Source organism: Vombatus ursinus, unplaced genomic scaffold (assembly GCF_900497805.2).
Source record: "Vombatus ursinus unplaced genomic scaffold, bare-nosed wombat genome assembly UNPS02007822.1, whole genome shotgun sequence".
Classification (NCBI taxonomy): domain Eukaryota; kingdom Metazoa; phylum Chordata; class Mammalia; order Diprotodontia; family Vombatidae; genus Vombatus; species Vombatus ursinus.
In genome coordinates, this window is record NW_020947600.1 from 1022125 (window position 1) to 1047725 (window position 25601).

Sequence of the window (25601 nt, forward strand, 5' to 3'; positions counted from 1 at the left end):
AGAGAGAGAGAGAGAGAGAGAGAGAGAGAGAGAGAGAGAGAGAGATTTGATTTCCCAAAAGAGAGCCACAACCAGAATGGAACAACTAATGCTTTACCCCAAGGTGCCAAATTCAGAAGCTACAGAGAGTATGTACAGCCTTTTGACAGCCTAGAATGAGCTTCTCCCTACCCCAATCTGCAGTGACTCAATGATAACCACCATACCTTGGAAGGTTTGTGGTGATTGTCCTGGAAAGGGGGAGGGGGTTTGAACTCTGGTTCTAACTTATGTACCTTAAAGTATTGGTTGTCTAGATCAGTGCTGTCGAATTTGAATAGAAACAGGGATCAATCTCCAAACCATACATAAAGATTCCTGTGAGTGCACATTAACTTAAAAACTGCATATTGGGGCAGCTAGGTGGCCCACTGGTTAGAGCACCAGCCCTGAAATCAGGTGGACCTGAGTTCAAATCTGGCCTCAGATCAAACACTTGACACTTACTAGCTGTGTGACCCTGGGCAAGTCACTTGACCCCAATTGCCTTAAAAAACTGCATATTAACCTTATCAATATTTTATTGTATTTTTATTTATTTTGTTAATTACATGTTACATGTTATTCTGGTTCAGGCTATACTCAGCCCTTGGGTCTCAGGGTTGATGCTTCTGGTCTAGATTATATACAACTAGGAATGAGGGAAATGGATAAAAACTCACTTAAAGGAAGAGAGTCCCTACTTAAGTCTGAGGGCAAGGACAATGGAGAGAAGAGTTAATGAGAAAAATAAGAAACTTGCTTTCTCTTGCAAACTTAAAAAAACTGTCAAGAAAATAAGATGGTGAAATATAGAGAAAGCTTCAAAAACATGGGTTCTGAATCAATGATATTCTGTCAAATTCTAAATGAAGGGGAGTTAACCAAGCATTGGCCAGAAGGGTAGAACATCTTTTATAAAGAAAAGATAGAAGTGGGAATAATAAGCCCACTTTCTTTTCCCTCTATTATCAAAGCTTGGGAGGCCTTTTGCTATCATACCTTCTATGGGGCCTCTATGTTCCCACCTGACACAGACCCTGGCCTTGTTAAACCTCTCTGCCTCTTTCAGAAACCCAAAGATTGCCTGGGATTAATATGATAGACATGTATAATGGGGCTGTGAAGTGTGATTAATTAACATTTATGAAGCATTATAAAGGAAAAAGAGGGAACCTATGAATGAGAAAAATAGGGATAATCCTGCAGAAACCAAGGAAATTCGGTGTCTAACCCTAGTCCTCTCCACATATACACCTCACTATTCCTCCTCTAATTCTGGCTCAAGATATCCTTATTCCTAATAGCCTGAGATCCAGTTTTGAGCACAGCAGTGTGTGGGGCTGACAAGCAGATGCAATCAATGTTCTGTCTCATTGCATGTAAATAATGGTTGTCACTGAATGTCAACATTTTAAGAAAACAACATTGTGGGCCATTTTCACAGTGTAGGTCACAATGAGATCATTGGGGTGTGCCAAGTAGGCAACGAAGCAGAACGCCTTGGACGAGATCACTGGAGTGAAATGCTATCATACCCTCGGAAACCCATTGCTCACTGGCACCCACTAGTTGAGGTAAGCCCCACCTTTCTCCTCACTGCTTTCTGTAGTAGAATAAATGCTGTAGTCAAAAGTGGTGCATTTCAGGGCAGAGATCCAAGTTCCCAGAGCATCTCCCCTCACATAAAGTTTAAAAGATGAAGAAGGAAGGAAGGACGAAGAGACAGAGGGAGGAAGGAAGGAAGGAGAGACAGAGAAAGGAAAGGAGAAAGGGAGAAAGGAAGGAAGGAAGGAAGGAAGGTAAAGCATTTCATATATAATCTGATAAAGGTTTATGGATGCCTTTTGTTTTTTATACCAGTCATTTCCCAAGATACACACCCCTCCATTAAACCCTGCCTTGCAACAAAGAAAAAGCCTTAAGCAAAACTAACAGATAAAATAACCCAACAGTATATAACAGTTCACTTCTCTAACTGTGCCCCCCTCAACTCAGAGTGGTCTCTGAAGAATTGTTTTATTTGACTTAAAACCAGGGTTTATTAATCTCATTGTTTTTCTCACCCCTCATTAAATTTGAAAGAAGTTGAATCTGCTCACATCTTACAAGTTGAATTGTGTAACATTAGACAATCGGTTATCCCAACTCTGTGCTTTGTAAACTTCAGTTCCATATGAATACCTTTGGCTTAAAAGTAATATTTCTAGGACTTCTGTTATATCTATCTCCCCAATAAAACAATGACAGGTTATTTCACTTTTTCTTCTCATCCCCAAGCTTTAGCTCTGTGCTTTGTATATAGTAGATGATTTTAAAATACTAGTTGTTGAATTGGTTTAAAATGAATATGGTGTAGCAGGGACACAAGTTTCACAGAAGGATGGTACAGCGGGGAAAAAACAGAATCATAGACTCAAACGTGGAGGGGAGCTCAGTGGTCAGTTAGTCCACCTTATACTAAAGCATGAATTCCCTCTTGCGTATACCTGATCCTCCACCTGCTTTAATATATACTGCAATGTGAAGTTCACTACTTCCCAGGGTAGTTCATCCCACTGACAGCCAATTCTTCATTCTTCTGGTGGCTTTTTTTCCTTCTTTTAACAAACAAAAATCTGTCTCTCCGTAGTTATCACTCATTTGTCTTAGAGCACTGGATTGGGAAACAAGGGAGAGCAGAGTTCTAGTCTTAGCTCTATACTGGCATGAGAGAAACCAAGAGTAGGTTTCCAGGGAGTGCCAATATAATGTAATGGGAAAGGTATTGGATTTGGAATCGTGAGATCTACTTCTGATGTTGAGATTGCAGAATTAAACTCTCCAGGTCTTTTTCATGTGAATTGCTGTCTATTCACATTCCCTATCTTATATTTGACATTGGATTATTTTTAGCCTACATTTGGACTTTGCATCTGTCCCTATCAAGTTTCATCTTATTGCATGTGGCCCGTCATTCTAGCCTCTCAAGCTTTCTTTGTATCCCAAGTCTATCATCCAACATATTAATTATCCCTCCCAGATTTAGGTCATCTGTAGATTTGATGAGCATCCCATCTCATGATTAATAAAATTGCTGAAAAGGACGGAGTCAAAGACAGATGCTCTGGGACACTATACTAGAAACATCCCTCTAGGTTGATACCAATCTATTAATCCTCTCCCTTTGGGTCCAATCATTCAAATTCCTAAATGCACCAAACTGTATTGTCATTTAGCCCACATATCTCCAAATTGTTCAAAAGGATAACATGAGAAACCCAGCACATTCCTCAGTGAAATATAAGTATGATGTATCTATAGCATTCTGCTGACCTAACAGTGTAGACACCCCATCAAGAAAGGAAAGGAAGTTAGTCTGGCATGTTCTGTTGTTCATGAACCCACATTGGTTCTTAGAGATCACCACTTTCTTAAGTGGTCATAAAGCATCTTTTTAATAATAGATTCTGGAATTTTGTCAAGAACCTATGTCTTGAAGAATCTGCCTTCTTCCCCTTCTCAAGGTTTTCTATACTGAAAGCACTGCTGTGCTCATCTATGTCTTCCCACACTTAGTTGTGGGATGGTAGGAAGAGTAAAAGGATTTAAATGGCATCAAGGCTTTTGTGGCAGAAAAAAAATGCCTTAAAGCTTAGATGAACATTGATCAGATGTGAGGAGGATCTCATTCAACACCCTCTAATTCTTCACTCGATATACATTACAGCAGCAATTTTGTAAAAGGTTAATAACTATAGCTGCCTTGTTTGAGGGGACAAAGAGAGAAGAGTCACTGCTTATGGATGAATGTACTTGGTTTGGGGGCATGTGTCATGAAAGGGATGTTATTTGCTTTTGAGAAGTGGATGTTTGTTTTCTGGGGGAACCAGCTTATTCAGGAATTCCCCAATACCTTCCGATATTATTATACATTGCTGTAGTACTAGCTGATTGCAAATAATTTTAAAATTTGCTGAAAGTTGTTGAGTCTCAGCAGCATAAAGAAAATCTCTTAGGGAAAAAAAACATTTGGAGTATTTGATGTAACTGTTTAAAATGCAACTTGGAGTAGGTAGTGGGGTTAATATCCATTGTTATAATACATTGTTTTGGTGTTTGCTACTTATGGAGGGAATAGTAGCCAAAATTCAAAATTTCCTGGGAAAACATTCTTTCTTTGTGTTTTAAGTTTCATAGACATATTCAAACTAACATCATTAATTGGTTCTATGAAAACATGATATTAGGCAAAACAATTTTACAGGTAGCTAGAACAATGTTTTGAATTGAATGCTGATCAACATGATAATTAGATTAATTCTTAGGGGAGTCAATGTTAATCCAAAAATCCAATATAAAAGACATTTATTAAACACCTGCTGTGTGCTAGGCACTGTGCAAGGTGCTGGCTATACAACAAAATTTTAAGATCCCCTTGTTTCAGGAAACTTACATTCTACTAGAGTGACATGACATATAAATAGGTAGGGATCCATATGATTTATTTGAAGAAAAGAAGACTATCAAGCTCATGAATCAGGAAAGACTTTCCATGGGATATAGTACATGATATTGGCTTTGAAGGGAGTCAGGGATTCTAAGATGCAAAAGCAAAGACGGAGTACATTCCAGGATCAAGTAGCAGCCTATGTGAAGGCACCAAAATGGGAAGTAGACTGCTAAGTTTGGGGAGCACAAACTGGCCAGTTTGACTGGAATACTACAGGGGATATCCATGTGAAATCTGCTGCCTCTGAGGATCCTCCCAAATCACTTTTCTTTTGCGCTTCCTTTGGCCCCCAGATGAATGGCAACATAATGTTAACAACATTTAAGAGTGTGCACCATTTGTTGAACTTTCCTCTTCTTCCTCCCACCTCTGAGCTGAGGCAATTGGCTCATGACATGAGAGTTAACCCAATTTGTTGGTGCCTATCTGATATATTTCTTAAATGATTGGCTAAAAGACATTACAATGGAGTGTTGTGAATAATGGTATCAAAGCCTCATAACCCCTAAGTAGGCATGGCTGAAAGTTAGCTAAAGGTTTAAAAAGCATCACAAAGGGCACAGCTTTTTCTGATCTTAGAATATAAAGTCAATACTACAAGAGTTCCTTGTACCTGTGACATAGAGCAGCTTGCAACATAGCCTGGCACACAAGACCTTCCCAGAGAGAAACATAGCATGGAGGAACACAAGTGTAGACACATAAGGAAAGTTATGCATGAATACCAAGACCCCAGAGCCACACTGCTCTGCCATCAAAGTTCTTATCCAACTCTCTTACTTTCTCTTTTCAACTCACACAATTCTGCAATTCTAGTACAAAGGATCAACCATATATCTGAGTCAGATCTTACTCTTTCTGTTTTTATCTGTTACTTAAAAGCATCTTCAGCAAGGGGCTGACACTGGTGCCCCAATTAGAGCTACTGGGAGTAGCTTCTACCTTCCTGTGCCCATAGATCAACCACCCTTCCTCTTTGAGGGTAGTAACAAATAGGGATACTTAGTGATAATGTAATCATGATTTTTGTGGAATGATATATAGGCCAATATTTATGGGATTTCTTTGTTTTTAGTAATAAAAATCAGATGAGGTACAACACTTTGATTTATTCAATTTTTAATAGGGAAACCACAACACAGCAGCATTTAGAAATAACAGTTGTGTTGGAAAGAAAATATATGTCTAATCATAAAGCCTGATTTCTATGATTATTTCTCTAAATAACAGAAGGCTCTCATATACAGTGACTGTTACAGAGCATTCATTTTTATGACATCTGAATAAAGTGTTTGACTGAGATTTATGAAAAATATTGACATGTGTTGCCAATCCACATCTTCAAGAATTACATTAAAAAATACTTTCTCACACAATGGGTTGAGAAAACCCTTCCAGTTGGGAGCAGATAGAATCCATGTTCTCTGAAAGGACCAAGGTCTCCCTGTAGACCAAAAGCCTGAGAGGGCAATGGTGGCAAAAGGACCCTGATGGAACACATTGAAAAAATGACCTCAAAAAAGCATGTAGCAGTTACTCAGGATTCTTCCCTATGGAGGGAAAGAACAGGAAGGAGAACAAATAAGTGGTCCCCAAATGTGTTCTCACACAGGCAGGCTTACCCTTGCATTTCCCCCGTGAAGAAAGAGCATCACTGCAGGAACTAGCAGGTTTTATTGAGTTGCATGCTTGGTAGTTTTTGTTTTCTGTCACACAAATATTCATTGCCAAAAGGCACACAGGAGAGCCTGCATCATTTTGGAATAGTTTCAGATTTAATGATATTTAAACATGATGATACTACACTTCATTATTTTTTAAAATGTGGTAAACAATGCTACATTATCTATTTTTCTCTGGGGTCTATTTCTAAGTCCTATCCTTGGGGGGTGGGAATGGAGGGGGGGCTCTCTCATAATGGTTCCATTCTGAGTGAAAATTAAGACATGAGTCATTGGCAATGGTGACAACAGAGGGTGATATTTTAAATTTCTTCATTTCAGTATGTTCTACAAAACGCTTATTCCAATGCCTTATTGTGATATTGAAAGAAATCTATGTTCTTGAAAGCTATACCAGCAGATAACAAGATTTGTCAGGTTCTGTCAAGCTTAAAAGCTTCAAGTATGGTCCAAGTCACAAACTGTGTCCAGTGTCTAAGGACCAGTAGAGAGTCTTGTCTCCTGGTAGTTGGATGCTATGTGATCAGTTCCTTGTCCATACGCATCCCTGAAACAGATAAAAATCTCAGATGACCCTAAGCCCTTTTTTGACCCATTGCACTTTCACAGTGATGGCAGCAGAGGAGTAATAAAGGGGAGAGGGGTTTTTGTTTTACTTTTTTTTCCATTAACATGCATTTATTTTTTTCTCCCTCCCACTCCTTTCTCCAACTAGAAAAACAGAATAATAATTTTTAAAAAACCTTTGTAAAACAAAATTTTTATAGTCAAGCAAAACAAATTCCTATATAGGCCATGTGAACAAATGTATGTCTTATTCTGCATCTTAAATTTATCTCTCCTCTTATCAATGGAGGTGGGTAGAATATTTCATCATTGGTCTTCTGGAATCATAGTTGGTCATTGTGTTCATCAGAGTCCTTAAGTCTTTCAAAGTCATTGTCATTAGGTAAATGTTTTCCTGGTTCTTCTCCATTCATTCTGAATCAGTTCACTAAAGTCTTCCCGGGATTCTCTGAAACTATCCCTTTCATCATTTCTTATGTCACAATAGCAATCCTTTATATTCATATAATATAATTTGCTCAGGTGTCCCTGCCTCATGAGCACCCCTTTAGTTTCTAGTTCATTGCCACAAGAAAAAGAACTGCTATAAAAATTTTTGAAACAGAAGATATTAAGAATTATACCATTTTTACAAAATCTGAGTTATAATAGAAAAGAATTAATGAAGCACTCACTATGTGACAAGCACTGGTCTCAGTGTGTGAAAATAAGAATAGAAAAGTGAAACATTCCCTGCTTTCTAATTGGGAAGGATGACATGTAACATTCCTCTGTAAGTTCGTTTATTATCTTTGGGAGTTGTTGTGAACAAAGAATTTATCACCCATTAGCCAAATTGGGGGTGAGCTTCTCCATCCTTAGCTAATGCAGCCCTTAGATCACAGGCACACAGCTCATCACCAGGCTTTTCCTGCTTAGTAGGACATGCCAGGGCTTTCACTCTGCCATCTTGGCTTTGGAAAATTCAGGACCAAGTCCACAGCCTTATGAGGCATCAGAGCATGATACTGAAAGAAAACAACATTCCACCAACACTCATACAGTAGTCTAGGGTTGATTAACTTTGAATCATTGAGGTTTGTCATTTTGTAAAGAGAACCTGTACAAGCAAATGCGCAATGGATGTTTTTGCCCAAACTATGACAAGCAATGGGATGAGCATCTATTGAGTTAATCCATCAATATATATAATGTGTACAGGTGCTGCACAAGGGGGATAAGCTGGGTAAATAGGAAGAAGAGAGTAAGTTGAATCGCATTTGGGAAATTGTTTAGCACTTTCAAAGATCTCAAGTTGCTCCCTCATGCACACCAAAAGAATATTTTTTACAGCATCATTCTATCCATGATGCCATGGACAAGGACTTGTTTGCTTTTGTCTTCATCTATCTAGCAGCTAGCACAGTACCTAACCCAAAAATGAGTTTGATTGAATTTAGTTGAGTTAAATTGAATAGAATGAACTCAAAGCATGAAACAATTGCAATCCTCAAAGAATCAAAATTGCAAGTGACTCAAAACATAGTGGAGGGATAAGGAATTCTGTATAAGAAATGGCACAAAATAAAACATCCGGGAAGTAGGTAAGGGTCCTCAGAAAAGCAAGAAGGTCAGTTAGGTAGCAAGTACAGATAATAACAAAAAGACAGCCTGAGTGCTACACTGGTATTCACAGATGTTATAAAGAAAAAGACCAAAATAAAGCAGTCCCCACCCACATGTTAAAAAAAAACTAGAGAAAGACCCCCAGTGAATTGTACAGGTCTTCTATGAGGGATTTTTGAAAGGGCATGAACAATAATCAGATGAGAAAAGGAAGAATTGTGACCTGTCCACATCAGTAAGATTACAGACTCACTGAAGCATAAACCAATGAGTCATTATAATTCAAGTTTGTGTGTGTGTGTACATGCATGCATATGTGTGTATATGTATGTTTAAAGAGTTTGTGGTTAACGGCTAAATGGTGAGTGGTTCTTGTCAGCATGACTATATAAAGGATTTCTGCATGAGTGCATGAATTAGACAAGATATTCATAGCTATCATCTACATAGCACTTCAAGGTTTGCAAAGCACTTTACAAATATCTCATTTTATCTTTACATTGACCCTGAAAGGTAGGGGCTATGGTTATTCCCACTTTACATATAAGGAAACTGAGGCAAGTAGATTAAGTTATTTGTCTACGGTCACACAAGTATTAAGTGTCTGAGGCTAGATTTTAACTTAGATCTTCCTAACTCCAGATCTAGAGCTCTATCCCCTGGGCCTCCTAGCTGCTATGATGTCTGAGGACCCTGACAACACTGAGATTCCAGCTTCTAGGGCTGACTGAAGGTCTCTCAACTTAAGGATAATTCTTCATATTAAACTTGAGGAAGCATATTGTTACTAAAACTGGAAGAGTAGTACTTAAATTAAAGTGTTTGGGTTTTGGTGAAACTTGGCATCTCTTACAAATCGTTCATCAATTACTTGGAATCAGCCTGACCTTCTTGTACTCAATGTACTGTGCAGTATATTCAGATGTGTTTGGAATTGAGAGGCAATTGTCATAAATAATAGAAATAAGGGGGAAAAATGACAAAGGTTTAAAGAAGACGGAGAACTATGTAATTATTTCTTGCAATTACTGTACAAATGATGTTTTGTTTTTATATTGTAATATGTATGCACATATATAAATATATATATATACCCATATATTAATTGTTTCTTGCAGTTACAGTCACACTGGAAAAATGTCTCGAAGGTCACCTAAGGAAGGAACTAGTGTTTTTCCAAAGACAAACATTTTAGTTGAAATCCTGCAAAAAAAAATTTGTAAGGCTTATTTATCTTTGTAGTTTGGACATAAAGAGCCAATCAATCAGGAAGCCTCATAGGAGAATGTCTGAAATCTGATCAAGAAAGGTAAATGACCAGAAGAGGATGTCTAGTTTGGTTTAAGACATCGATTAGCCTCTCTTATGGAAAGGTGCATGATGAGTAGAAGTAGGCTTCAATCTATGACCAGCAATGACTGATATGCATGTTTTATAAAAGATATAACCTGGAATAAAACATATAAACACATAAAACACATAAACTGGAATATGTATAATAAGAAAAATAGGTAAAAACAGTCATGTAGCCAGTATAAAGGATCACAGATGGGCAGCCTGAGAGAAGACAAAATGGCATATTGAATAGTGTACTAGGCTTGGAGCTAAAAAGACTTGGGTCAAGATCTTAGCTTGCTACCTACAACCACATATATGACTTTGGCTAAGTCACTTTAATCTCTCTGGGCCTCAATTTTTCCACAAGTAAAATGATTCCTTGGACTAAATCCTATATGTCCATGACAAGAATATACAAGGTACTATGCTAGCACTAGGAAAGGAAAACAGGTAAAGATGGAACATGGCTTTTGCTTTCCAGAAGCTTACATCCAAATAGAAGGCATGAGACTGTACAAAAATAATTCTAATACAAGGAAGACTGTTATGAATGCAAAGAAAAGATCTAGATAGAATGCAATGAGAAATTTGAGCTGGCTCCAGCTCAGTAAATCAAGGAAAATTTCATGGAGGGTAACCGAGTTAGACCTTGAAGGACAATTTAGAATGTCAATGTGAATATGGGAAGGGCTAACAAAAGGAACTATTCCCTTTGAATCCACCTAGAAAAGATATCAGGGACTAGACTAGCCAGGAACTAGGCCCAGGCAGGGAAGAAAAGTTCATGGTGCTCAGATATCCATTTATGAAGGTCCAGAAACAATAGAAGTACCATATAGAATAGAAGTCCAGTTACTGAAACTGTGAACACAAAATATAATACAAACAGGGGCTTACAGCAAAAGGCATAAATTATTTCTGAATGACAGAAGGGGCAGAAGGACGTCATTATGGAGATCCAAAAGATGATCAGGATAATAATAATAAGTAAGATTTTACAGAGTTTAAAGTTTGTAAAGTACTTTACAAATATACCATTTGATCCTTACAATAACCCTGTGAAGTAGCTACTATTATTAATCCCCATTTTATAGATGAAGAAACTGAGGCTGGGAGAGGTTACATATCTAGCACAGGGTCACCTAGCAGGTGTCTGAGGCCAGAATCAAATGCAGGTTTTCTTACTCAAAGTACTCTATCTACTGTACCACCTAGTTGCATAAACACAGTCCAAGATCAGGCTGGAGTTAAAAGAATCAAAGTATATATGAAGGATTGTCACATGGAAGAATAATTAGACATGTTCTTCTGGGCCCAAGAGGGCAGAACTAAGAGCAATGGTTGGAAATTTGCAGGAAGGCAGATTTCAGCTCAATATAAAGAAATTCTTGCTAATAATTAGAACTGTACAAAAGTAAAATGAGCTGTCTCAAAAAGTAGCAGGTTCTCCATCACTAGAAGTCTTTAGGCTCAATTTTCACTTGTTAGAGATTTTGTAAAAAGAGATTTTGTTCAGATACTGATTAGACTATATAACCTCAGGGCAGCTAGGTAGCATAGTGGATAGAGCACTAGCCCTGGAGTCAGGAGGACCTGAGTTCAAATCTGCCTCAGACATACAACATTTTCTAGCTGTGTGACTCTGGGCAAGCCACTTAACCCCAATTGCCTCACCAAAAAAAAAAAAAAATAGACTATATAACCTCTAAAGTACCTTCCAGCTCTTATACTCTGTGACTTAATGACCTCTCAGGCCCTTTCCAATTGTGAGATTGTGTATATGTTTTCTGTGTTCCAAGAAGGGGCATAGTGTCAGCCCTTAATAATATTGATTGATTGACTGAAACAGGTTCAAGTCTGGTTAGTGGTTGGTGGGGCTGGAGCTACAGCTTTTCCAGCATGAGAGTCTTGGATAATGCTGACATTTTACTTAGAAAGTTAATTTTTCTAGAAGCCCAGTCATACCTAGAAGAACTATCCAAAAGAAAGGCAGTGGACTGAATGTAGTATTTTCCAATCAGTAAGCTCCAGGAAGCATTTCAGGAAAGTGGGAACCAAGATCTTACTCAGGCACAGAAGGAAGAAAGTATATATCAGTACCTTGGACAGAGTAAGTAGCAAACCTGAGGGTAATAAGCTGAATCAACACTTTAGCGTTATCTATGAGCATTAGGAGTGTGCCTATGGTGGTAATAATAAGTTAGTCACATATGAAGTCATGTGGAAAATGTGGCAGCCTACAGAGAGTTACTCTGACCTAGATGAGGTTCTACTGTTCACAAAGGGCACACAGTTGCTTTGTTGAAAATCAAAAACTATCAACAAGTATGTATTAAGCACTTACTTACACACTATGTGCCAAGCATTGTGCTAAGGATTAGGGATATAAAGACAAGAGTTAAATAGTTCCTACCCTCAAGGGGTTTACATTCTAATGTGAGAGATAGCATGTTTGTATGAGTGTGTGTGTGTGTGTGTGTGTGTGTGTGTGTGTGTGTGTACATAAAATGAATGCAGGGTGGTTTGGGAAGGGAGTGCAATAGCTGCTGGGGCATCTTAAAGGACTTGAAGTAGAAGATGGCACTTGAGCTGAAGTATAAAAGAAAACATGGATTCTAAGAGGCAGAAATGAGGAAGAAGTACATTCCAAGTATGAGAGACAGCCAGTGGAAAGGCACATACTTAAAACAGCAGTTAGACCAGTGATGTTGGATTATAAAGGGGAAAAATGTGTAAGAAGATTGGAAATGTAAGAAATGACTAAGTTCTAAGGAGATTTAAATGGAAAGCAAAAGATTATATGTTTTATCCTAAACTTAAATAGGAAAAATAGGAAACCACTAGAGTTTATTGAGTAGGGGAATGATGTGGTTAGGCCTTCACTTTAAGAAAATCACTTTGGCAATTATATAAAATATGAAGTTGAGAATTGAGAGGCTTGAGAGACTAATTATAAGGCTATTGTATCTGTCCAAGAAAGAGGTGCTAAAAGCCTATAGAAAGATGAAGGCTGTGTGAGTAGGGAAGAAAGACATTAGCAAGAAACATCAAGGAAACATAAATAACAAAGATTTGACAACTGAGTCAAAAAAAAAAACACTTATTAAGAGCTTACTATGGGCATGGGGCTCTGATAGTTTCTAAGGTTACAAAGATTAAAATTAAACAATTCCAACCTTAAGGAGCTTACACTTGACATTCCTAGGAATCCTCTCATTCCTCTGTATCTCTCAGCAAGCCCACTCTTGAAAAGGTGAACTGAGCTTATCCTCTTCTTGGGTGTCTGTCATGGTTAAGCTATTCTTTATATTTCATTATTGGCTCTGGATTAGTTTTCCTATATAGATGTCTGTGATAGATAGATAGATAGATAGATAGATAGATAGATAGATAGATAGATAGATAGATAGATATACATAGATGTTTATGATAATAAGGTCTTCTTAAGACAGCATTGTATTTCCTCTCTGATTTAGCAACTGCCTGAAACTTGATCCCATCAATGTATGACTCAACTTGAGAGCTCCAGATACAAAACTACAAAGAAAATCCCATGTATAGCATAGGGGTAAGGGTTGGATTTTGAGTTAGAAGGCCTAAATTTATATCCCAGTTCTGCCACTTACTACCACTAGGACCCAAGGCAGATGATTTAGCCTCCCTAGGCCTTAGCTATTTATTGATAAAATGAATGGGTTAGACCAAATGAATTCTGACGTTCAAAACAGTTATCAATACAATATCATATCCTATTACACTGAATGGTCACAAGTGATGGGCAGGATTCGTGTGCTCAACATCTCATGGCCCATGATCCAGCTCTGCTTGTGCATATTAGTGCCCCTGCAGCTGTACTGCTGCTAAGTCCTGGACATTACCTCTCACTTCTAGGGGGCTTTCCCAGGTGAGGTTTGTGCAGATATCAGAGGAAGAAGGTATGTACTCATTTGTAAGTGTGAAGGCTCTTGGTGGCCTTCCTTAAAGTGCCTCTTACATTCCCATAATTCTCAACCATGTTTGGTCCCTGGAAATTCTTGTAGATTTTCAGAATGTTGATAAAGGAGGAAGTCAGTGATGCAAAGTCCACGATAAACTGACAACAATATCCAATGAATCCCTGGGTCTGCTATAGATTTTCCATGGTTATGGGGGCTTCCCATGACAAAGGATCTCTATCTTCTAGAATTTTTCCCTTCAACCCTGGTGGCTTACATATACTGCTAATGCCACCTTTTTTAGATAAAATAACATTTTTCCCTTTCTAGAATCAATATTCATGGAATCATATCAGCACGACCTCTGCCAACTGGGTTTGATTCAATTTAACAACTACATATATAACAACAACATTAATATAATACCTACTACGTGCCAAGCACCATGCTAAGCTCTTTAAAAAATATCTCATTTGATGCTTACAACAACCCTGGGAGGTAGGTACTATTATTATCTTCATTTTGTAGTTGAGGTAACTTAGGCAAACAGAAGACAAATGACTTAACTAGGGTCATAGTAGTAACTATCTAAAGCTATTTTTGCACTCAGGTCTTCTTGACTTCAGGCCCAGTGCTCCATTCACCACGTCACATAGCTGTATTCAACATGTACTATGAGCAACGAGACAGCTTAGTGGAAACGAAGAGATGGCTATCCTGGGCACCCTCCTTAAATGGAGGTTTGGGGAGGATCTCTTTGTTCCACCCTCCAATCAAAGGGACAGAGGGTACCATGAGGTGTGAACATGAAGATTGAAGTGATCTTGCAGGATGATGAAATTTCTGATGATGAGGTTCTCAGATACTTGGTAGTAATGGTGACTTCAGCATTGTTATACTGACTTGAGGCAAAGTTATTTATAGCCTCTGGGTGATGCAGTAGGCTCCAAGGCAGTGGGATCTTGGGTGAGGATGCGCAGGACAACCACCCATACCAGGTGAGAAATGGTACCAATACAGAATGGGATTAATATAAGATAAGGCCAGAAAAAATTATAGAGGGTCTTAAATCCCAAGGCAAGGAATTTGGATTTTATCCTAGAGAAAAAAATTCTTCACTGTGAACATTTTTAATATTTTTATAACTATTTCAATATAATTGGTTTCCTTTGTGACTTTATGTGTTTTATTTATGCATTTAAAAACACAATTCTGAGAAGTGGTCCCTAAGCTTCACTAGAATGCCAAAGGAGTCCATGCTGCAAAAAAAGGCTAAGAACATCTGTTCCAACAGGAATTCACTGAAGATTCTCAAGAAGGACGTGTCAAGATAAGTCTTGTGTTTTAGGAAGATTGTTTTGACACCTATGTGGAGGATGGATTGGAAAGAGGAGAGGTTGGAAGCAGGGAGACCAGTTAGAAAACTATTGCAATAAGCTAGGAAAGCAATGATAAGGGCCTGAAGCAGAGTAATGGGCACATGAATGGAGAGAAAGATGTGGACATGAGAAACCTTATGGAGGTAGAGGCTCAATAAGACTTGACAACTGATTGAATATGGAGCATGAGGAAGAAGGAAGAGTCAATAACGACCCTGGTTTTCAATCCCCAGCAAATAGGAGAGGAAGCCCTCACCAGAAATAGAGTGACATAGGGAAACGGTGAGTTTAGAGGCAGAAAGATCATGAGTTCTGTCTTTGATGTTGAGTTTGAGATGCCAGTGGCATGTCCAAGTAGAAATAGCTAGAAAACATTTGGCAATGTGGAGAGATTAGGACTAGATATATCGACTTGAAAGTCACCTGTACTGCATGTGTTATGTGTGATATGTGAAGGAGGTTAACATGTTAGCAGAATATACTAGTACTCCTTGACCAGAAGTTCTTCCAATAGGTCATTCATGGGCCGCTGGTGGGTGGCAAGCCTGTTACAGTCTCCACAGCAGCACAAAAGGCCAAAATTGACTGAATCACCTCAAGACATATTTTTGCTGTGGTGTTACTGTCACTGCTGTTGTACCTTTGGTGCCAACCTAGGTTTTCATTGGTGTAGAGAACTCTCTGTATGGAAAATATACTCTACCAGTGGAGATCTGCAACCATTTGTCTTATAAAATTGCCTAGGGGCCTAGCTCCAAGGTGGTACAGCTAGGGTGTGTCAAAGCTAGATTCTGAACCCAAATCTTCTTTTCTTCATGGCTGGCACTACAATTGCTATGCCACACTGCTTCTCTCTTTTGTCTTTGCATTCTTCACCAGGATTAATGCGTATCCAAGCACAGGTTTCCCTCACAAGTAGATGAAGGCCAAGATATGTCCTAACTGAACCAACAGGTAGACCATACTCCTGTAGTACTGAGTTCAGTAAGGATTAGGAACTGTACCTCCACCCTACCAATGTAGATCAATAACTTTTCTGCAAATTACAGTCTTAGAGAATTGCTTGGGACATTGAGTTCAAATCCAGCCTCCAACACATACTACTATATGACCCTGGGCAAAGCATTTAACCCCTTTTTGCCTCAGTTTCTTCATCTATAAAATGAGGATAATCATAGCACTTACCTCCCAGGGCACTGTGAATCTCAAATGAGATAACAATTGTAAAGTGCTTAGCACAATACTAGCACATAATCAGTGCTATACAAATATGAGCTATTATTATTATAATTAACTATTATTAAATGACCTGCCCAAGGTCAGACAACCAATACTTGGCAGAGATAGGAACCTAGGTCTTCCTGGAGTCAATGACAGCTTTCTATCCACTCTCTACACAATCTACTAAGCTGAGTAATTTGAGCTCTAAGTAATTGGCTGAATATACCAAGCACCACTAAAATCCTGTTCAAGTACAGAGGGTTCTCCAACCTGCTACCTAACTGGAACCACAGTTCTCCTGAATGAGGAAGATTAAGGCAACTAAGTATGCCCTGAAAGTGACAGCCGCTTACTGGGTAAGATCAGAAGCCCTGGATCCACAGATGACTATCCCTTGGGAGAGGGAGGTCTTAACCATTGAGACGTTCAAATTCCATTCCAGAAATAACTTCCTGACCAGAAATGGTGGAAAGCTCCTGTCATCATGGGCTGTCTTTGCTACTTCCTAATTGTTTTATATATTTTCCTCTGCCCCTCAGTGGGAAAGTTCTCTTAGTATTAGCCTGTTTGTGCAACTATTCCCTCAACTGCATTTTCGTATCTATTAAAATAGAGTACCTTAAATATATTGACCATTTCATTTTTTTATTTTTATTTTGAGTCATGGGGTTAAGTGACTTGTCCGAGGTCACACAGTTAGTACGTGTCAAGTGTTGGGTCTGAGGCCGAATTTGAACTCAGGTGCTCCTGACTTCAGGACCAGTGCTCTATCCACTGCACCATCTATCTGCCCACCATTTCCTTTTTGTCTTTGCATCCAGATCATCTAACACATAGTAGGTATTTTTAAAATGCTGACCAAATTTAACAAAACTGAACTCAAAATGGGTCAAATGGAACAGGTTCCATCCACTTGCATAGGCTCCTCTGGGTCAGGTGGGGGGGTGGGTCCCTAAAGTGAGGGGGAATGTTCAACCATGGGTCTAGCCCCTAATAGGGTACATCTGAAGCCTGCCTTTGAAACAAAGGTTCTATCCAATCACAGCAACCAGGTAAGTGGTTGTTTTTCCCTCCCACTTCAGTTTACCACCAACTCCACCCATAAAGTCCCTCAAAAAATTCATGACCTCTGTCTGGTATTTGAAAGTGCTAAAGCAGAGAATTCTCTTCTATCACATACACATATTTATATAGTATGTTTATCCATGTATATACTGTTTCTACTGGAAGACACAACCCAGGCAGAAAGAATCAATTGACAGACAATAAAGACCCTTGGACAAAGGCAAGACTTAGCTGTCAATTTTATTGACAAATAGAAACTGTTTTCATTTTACCCAACATGTGCTTAACGCGGTGCCTGGTTTGTCATATGCTACTTCTATTAAAGGGGTCACCCATCACTGTGCAGTACCCAATTAGCAAAGAATCACAAGGCTTACTTTGACTCATTCAGGAATGTGTGGGGCTTTGGCTCAAAGAGTGTTCTCATTTAAACCACAGACCCAGATAACATCACTTGACAAGAAAATTTGTCCAGCAGTCAAGTCCAGCTGGCCAGAGTTTATCGTTGCCAAAGCTGGTTCTCTGCCTAGCCCGTGACCAGCAGAGCCTGGGGATCTGTAGTCTGATTGGAAGTTTTTGTCTTTAACTGGAGCTCTATGGGTCCCTGTTGCAGAAAAGCAGGGAGACGCCCTTCACCCTCAATTGGGATCTGTCAGATTTAGGTGGGAAATATGTACGTGTGTATACACGTGTATGGGTGTATGTACATACGTACACACAAAGTTAATACAAAATAATTCGGGGAAAAGAAGCAATAACCATTAGGGGGTTCCAGAAAGTTCTTAAGCTGTACCTTGAAAGGAGTTAGGGTGGTGAGCAGGGACACCCAGCCTATTTTCAATGCTAGCCGCAATAGTACAGACATGGGGTGCATGACAGATAGAATCTATCTGAATCAACTCAGGCTCTCTCTCACAAGCCCTTGGTCCTCCATTGCCCTCTCTCACTGTCAGTGTCAAGGATAAAAAAATTGACAGTCTGATCAAAAACTTAAACCTTAAAACTGAAATATGAAGGGGAAGGAGGAGAAGTACAGATAGTCTGTAAAACCGGATCTAACAGCAGCTAGGCAGTTCACATGTCCATATTCATAGGTCCATACAGTGGATGGAACACTGGGTCTGGAATCAAGAGGACCTGAGTTCAAATCTGTCCGCAAGCACTTACTAGCTGTGTGATCCTAGGCAAGTCACTAAACCCCTCCCTGCCTCAGTTTCCTCATCTATAAAATGAGGAAACTAACAGTGCCTACCTCCCGGGGTTGTTGTGAGGATCAGAAGAAGCAATATTTGTAAAGTGCTTAGCACAGTGCCCGGCACATAATAGTTATTTAAATGCTTGTTTTAATGCTTTCTAATGAAGGAAAATAGGCAAGAAGTTATGAAAAGATGAGTTGAGGAAGTACTCCAACATTAACAACCTGACCATAAAATAGTTTGTTCTCCATTCAAAAAAAAAATCTGCCCCACTGCAGTGGGACACCAATATGAATGTACCTTTGACTTCATCTTCTCTTGGCATTGCATCACCTCCAAGATGTGGAATTTTGAAATTCCATTCTCTCCTGACTCCTGTCTTCTGCTGCCTCTCCACTCTCCCAAATGGGTCTCCAGAAAGCATCCCACCAGGAAGGTCCTGTGCTTGACTCTTCTTGGGACCGTGCGGGCTCTTCTTCCTGCCACTCCAACCTCCGTCACCACTTGCTTTGAGAATTTTAATCCAATTGAAACTAAAATTGCACATCTACCCAATTGTTTCACTCACTGTCTTTGTGATTTTCCAGACCATAACTTCTTTCCTTGGCTGCAACTCTCCCATATGGGTTGCTTCCCCTATTAAAATGTAAACTCATGGAAAATATGGATTAGCTTGCTTTTGTATTTGTATCTCAAGCACTTAGCACAACACTTGGCACATAGTAAACTCTTAAGTACGTACTTTTCGTTTATTCATTCATTCACTCTGGCCACAGCATCCTATAATTAAGCCTCCTTCACTCACACTGAACATGCTCTTGCCTTTTCACTACTGCCCTAGAATCTATACCACATCACCACCCACCCAGCACAGCCCCCACCTTCAGCTATTGCTGACCTATGAATTCTCATCTCTAGATTGTCTCCTTGTGAGACAACCAAGATTAAGAGACTATTGTAGTTAACTGTTGGTTTTTTTCAGATTGAATTAGCAATCAGTATTCAAGAGTTGATCCAGTGTATATTGCCTTGCTCCAGATTTTCAGGACAACATTAGACAAAGTCATGAAACTGATTAGAAATCAGTTAATGAAAATTCCTGACCTCAGCCAGGGATTCCCTACTACTTGACAATTCTTTTATTCTGCCCATGCCAACTTCCTGTCTTAATCCCGTTAATGACTATTCCAAGGATATTTTTCCCTTCTCTTAACCCCAACTGAATCTTCACTCGCCACTCACAACACCACCTAGCTTCTTATTTCACTGAAATGCCTGAGACCATAAGATGTGAATTTCCATAACCCCTCTCATCTATTCATAAAATCTTCTTAGCATCATCACCTACTTCTTCCTTCTTCCCTTCACTAACAGAGATATCCCCAGTACTCATTACATCTAATGCCTCTGCCAGCAATTTTTATTCCATCACTCCCCATCTCCATCAGGACCTTGTTCTAGGATTTATCTTCTCTTTCATCTATCTTCAATCTCTCCTTCCCATCTGCCTCCTTCCTGTCTGCCCATAAACATGTTCATGTGACATTTTTACCCCAGGAAGGTGGTGGGAGGACAGAGAAAGAGACCCTATATTCCTCCCAGTAAGTGGGAGAAATGTCCTAGGAATCTCCCATGAAAGCATAAAGTGGTTCATAGGGCAGATCAAATATAATCATACCAGTAGCTGTAGAGGCCTATCACTCTGTTGACAACAGACCATTAATGCTTAGACCCTCCCCCCAAGGAGGACAGTTGGTAGTATGGGGAAAGACATACTCCAGGAGAGGGCAATGGCAATGGGACCATAGTAGTGGCAAGCCGGGGCTGCTGAAGGAAAGAAAGTGGTTGTGCCTTGCAATGTGGGACTCCAAGGCTAGAGAGTCACAAATGGGAAGGAAGTGCCATTACAGGAAGGGCAGAAGGTTAGTGGGGTAAGAGGGCGTGGATTAGTAGCTATTGCAATGTTAAAGTGATAGACAATGGGGTCAAGATGGGATTGGGATAAAAGTAAAGTAACAAAGATAGACTACAAAAATTGAAAAAGATTATAGAACCGAAAGCCTTTTCAAAGGCAAAGAAAAGGTATAGTGTGAATGAATGTAGTAACTCAAAAGTCCAACCTCTGCAATTATTTTGTGATGGGCTACCTATTGCTTTGGAAATGTTGAATCATTTTGTGTTCCCACTTTTCTCTATTTTTTCTTCCTCCTGCTGTAATCTTTCAAAACTGTCTATTTAAGATGTGATTCTGTCCTTCTATTGGGTCACTCCCATTGTGTTGATTGTGCTGAGTCTTTGTGTCTCTTCTTTAAAAGCTCATATCCACAGATTAGTAAGGGATTACCTTAACCAGGACTACTGGCCCTGAAAAGTGCCTGATATTTCCTAATTGGGAAATGATCCAGTGATGGCAGTTCTACCATGTATCTCAGATTCAGAGATCCAGGAGGAAACTGCATGGCAAGTAGTGGCCCCAGTACCTCTATCTTTTTTCTCCAGGAAAGCAGTTGATTTGGTTTTAAGTGTTTTGTTAATATTCCTTGGCTCAACTACAACACCTAGTGGCCTGGCTCATGCATCTGAAGAACAATGGCTGTAATTAGAAAGTAGGTGAGGTGAAAGGGCGGAAGGTTTTTGTCAGAGTAGACCTACAGAGTCCTAGCTCTCACATGGGGTATAAGACATGGCTGTGCTGGTGTGTAAGTGAACTCAGTTGGAGAAGATTGTTGGAATTAGGAGGTTGAAATCAGGTTGATAGAGAGGTTGTCCATATGATTATTGAAACCCTAAGGGATGATGGTAATAATAAGGTTAAGAGGAAGGCCACGAACCAATAACTACAATAGTAACTAAAAAAAACGGGAGATGTCCTAGAGTTTAGTAAATAACAGCAATGAAGATGGAGTAGCAGTGTTACAAGCAGACTGCATGAATTCCAGGTAACAGAGGATGAATGTAAATACATTGCACAGTCCTCCAAAAAATAATGTCAAGAATGGTAATATGCACAACAACCTGAGTCTGGCAAGGGAAGCTAAGGACAACAAAAGATTTGGGGCTGTTTTTAACTATGTTAGAAGAAAAAAGGAGGATCAAAGAAGGAGTGGAAGCTTTGCTTGAGATGGATGGAATGGTGAAGACTGACTACAGAGAGAAAACTGCTCGAGTCTCATTTTCCATTTTCTCTGCAAAGAAAAATGACCTTTACATCATACATGACAGAACAAAAATGACTAACAGGGAGTTGATACCCGAGATACGTTAGGCGAGAGCAAGAGAGCTCCTAGCTGCCCTTGACTACTTCAAGCCATCTGGCTCAGATGAACTCCATCTTTGTGTTCTGAAAGAATCAGCAGATCCCACTCCTGAACCACTGTCCGATACAGCTGAAAGATCAAGGCAAAGGGAAGAGGTGCAACAGAAGTGAGGAGAGACAAATGTTGGATTTGCAAAAAAAGAAGAGAATGCTCTTGGAAGTGTAGGCCAGGGAGCTTGACTTTGTTTCCTAGGAAAATTCTGACAGATCATTAGAGAAATGACTAGTGAATATTTAGAAAGGGAAGTGATAATTACAAAGAGCTAGAATGGCTTCATCAAAAACAGGTCACGCCAGACTAAACTCTTTTCCTTTTGTTTTGTCGACAGGACTAGGGAATACTATGATATAGTTTGCCTAGATTTTAGCAAAGATTTTGGTTAAACAATTTCATATTATTCTGATGGGGAAGATGGAAAGATATGAAATAGAAAATAATACAAAGAGATAGATTCCTAACTGACTAGATAGCCAGTCTCAAAGAGTAGTAATTAATGGCTCAAGATCAGTGTGACAAGAAGTATCTAATAGAGTGCCCCAGAGTTCTGCACCTGGCCCTGTGCTGGAATAACAATTTTATCAATGACTTGAAGGCATAGGTCATGTGCTTATCAAATTTGCAGATGATACAAAGTTCAGAGAGCTAACTAACAGTGAATGACAGAATGTGAATTCAAAAGAATCTTAATAAGCTAGAGGAGTAACAATAAAGAGGTCTCAGTACCTCCTTACTCTCTTAAAAATTGAGAACCTCAAATAACTTTTGTTTATGTGGGTTATACCTATTAATATTTACAATGCTAGAAATTGAAATATTTTGGCATTATTAAGAAAAGAGTTTTAACTCATTGACCCCCTGATAGGACCTGACCACAATTTGACAACCACTAGGCTGGAGTATTGAGCTGAATCTAATAAGATGAAACTCAAAAGGGATAAATGTAAAGTCTTGCACTTCAGTACAAAAAAAAAAAACTTCATGAATATAAAATGGGAGAGACATGGGATAGAAAGCAGTTGATCTGAAAAAGATCTAAGGGTTTTAGTGGACTACAAGCTCAATATGAGTCAACAATATGATGTGTCAGTCAAAAAAGCTAACGCAATCTTGGGCTCCAGTAAGAAGGCATAGCTTTCAGGTATAGGAGGTATAAATCCCATTATATTCTACCCTCATCAGATCTCAAGTGGAGTGGGGATGGGGGAAGAAATAAGCATGTATATATCGCTTGCTATGTGCCAAGCATTTTGTTAAATGCTTTTTATGAATATTACCTTGATGTAACCTCACAACCACCCTGTTAGGTAGGTGCTATTATTATCTTCATTTTAGAGGTAAGGAAATTTTAGAGAAGGTAAGTGACTTGCCCAGGGTCCTATAGCTAGTAAGTGTCTGAGGCCACATTTGAACTCAGGTCTTCCTGATTCTAGGCCTAGCACTCTATCTACAAGCCACCAAATGCCTCTAAGTATTTTGTTTAGTTCTGTGCACCACAATTTAAGACGGATGTTAGTAAGTTGGATTGTCCAGAGGGCGACCAGGATGATAAAGAGTCTCATGTCCATGATACCTGAGGATCACTTGAAGAACTGGGCGTATTTCCCCAGAGAAGAGGAGACTCAAGTAGGATAGCTGTCTTCAGGAATGCGAAGGGCTGTCACATAGGGGAGGGGCTAGAAAGGTCCTATTTGACCCCAGAGCACAGCAACAGAGCAATGGGTAAAAGTGAGATGTGGGAGGGGCAGCCAGGCAGCACAGTGGATGGAGCACCGACCCTGGAGTCAGGAGGACCTGAGTTCAAATCCGGCCTCAGACCAAACACTTGACACTTACTAGCTGTGTGACCCTGGGCAAGTCACTTAACCCTTATTGCTTCACCAAAAAAAAATACATTCAGTGAAAAAAAATAAATTAAAAATAAATAAAAAAGAATACATTCAGTACATCCGTGATTATGTGAATGGGGTTACTCTTCTAACAATGCAGATGGCAACCTATATATGCCTTCTATTCCTTTACAACTCTTGTCCAGCTCCTATAAATTCTCCAAAAGAGGCCCACTTGACATTCATTTCCATATACACAAAAGAACAGAGAGAAAATGATTATACAGGACACCATGAATCTTTGTTACATATAGTCTTGCATTTCTAAAAGAATTTAATAAATCACCATGGTAGTTTCAAAGCCATGTTGCTTTTTAGTGCTTTTTCAGTCTCTGGAACCTCTTTCTATTCTTTTTGCATTTTTTTAATGCTAAAAGCACCCTCTTTTATTTCTTCTTTTGTTTTTGTCTCCCTATCACTAGTCTTCAACTCTCTCAAATTCCCACATATATAAAAAAAATTCTTGTAACAAATAGCTATTGTCAAGTGAAATACATATATTGGACAAGTTTGAAAATGTATCCTAATCTGCCCCTCAAGTCCTCCACCATTTTCATTTGGTGTGTAACATACTTTATCACAGGTCCTCTAGAGTGGTGGTTGGTCGTTATATGGATTGATTAGCATCTGTAAGTCTTTCAAAGTTGTTTTTCTTTACAATATTATAGTCACTGTACAAATTGTTTTCCTGGTTCTGCTCACTTCACTACATCAGTTCATATAAGTGACCCCATGGTTTTCTGAAACAGTCCCTTTCATCATCTCTTACTCTGAAATAAGGTACCATACATTTATATGCCATAATTTGTTCAGCCACTCTCCAGTTGATTAGCATCAATTTAGTTTCCAGGTCTGTGCCATAACAGAAAGTGCTGCTATAAATATTTTGTACTTATCAGTTCTTTTCTTTGAGAAATGTACCTACTCATGGTATTATTGAGTCAAAGGATAGGTACAATTTAGTGACTTTGGGATTATATAGTTCTACATTTTTTTCTAGGTTTGAGCTTCATCAGATGGTCCACAGTTGACCCAATTCACAGCTGTGTTAACAGTGCATTAGTGTACCTGTCTTCCTACAGCAACTCCAACAATTGTCATTTCCTTTTTTGTAATCTTTCCTAACCTGGTGGATATGACATGAAACCTGAGTGTCATTTTCATTTATATATCTCTTCATCAGAAATTCAGAGTGGATATATATTTGTATGTATGTTTACATAAATATACATATATATGTATATATAAGTATACATATATATATATATACATATATACAGGGAGAGAGAGACAGCGATTGATAGCTTGTTCTTTAAACTGCTTGTTCATGTAATTTGACCATCTATTGAGGAATGAATCTTGTTCTTATATATTTGAATTATTTCCTTATGTATCTTGGATGTCAGATCTTTATCAAAGAAACTTTTTGCAAAGATATTTTCCTAGTTAACTTTTTCTTCCAATTTTAACTACATCAATTTTGTTTGTGCCAAAGTTTTTCAATTTTATGTAATGAAAATTATCCATCTTGTCTTCTATAATTCTCTCTATCCCTTCTTTTGTTATAAACTCTTTCCTTGTCCATAATTGTGAGAGGCATCTTCTTCCTTACTCCTCTAATTTGCTTATGATATGACTCTTTCTATCTAGGTCATGCATTCATTTGGAGTTTATTGATTAATGGTTTGAGTTGTTGGTCTAAACCTAATTTCTGCCAGACTGCTTTCTAGTTTCCCCAGCCATTTCATATATCTCTTAAATATCTACAAAGCATTTATTAACTCCTTATTAAACTTGAGGAACTGTGCATATCATTAATGTCAAACTTTTGTGTATAACAGATCCAAATCCAGAATTATGTTACTTGGACTCAATGTGTCAGGGAATTTATGGCTTAAGC

At 38.9% G+C, this 25601-nt stretch overlaps 1 protein-coding gene across 1 annotated transcript in view; it reads left to right on the top strand.

Annotated features, from left to right (window-relative positions):
• The window catches only part of LOC114034003 (synaptotagmin-9), a 208238-nt gene that overhangs the window by 145621 nt on the left and 37016 nt on the right, over window positions 1-25601 (top strand). The window contains exon 6 of the mRNA XM_027849648.1: window positions 1466-1595. Within this exon, the coding sequence (XP_027705449.1) occupies window positions 1466-1595 (130 nt within the window). The remainder of the gene's footprint in view (window positions 1-1465; window positions 1596-25601) is intronic.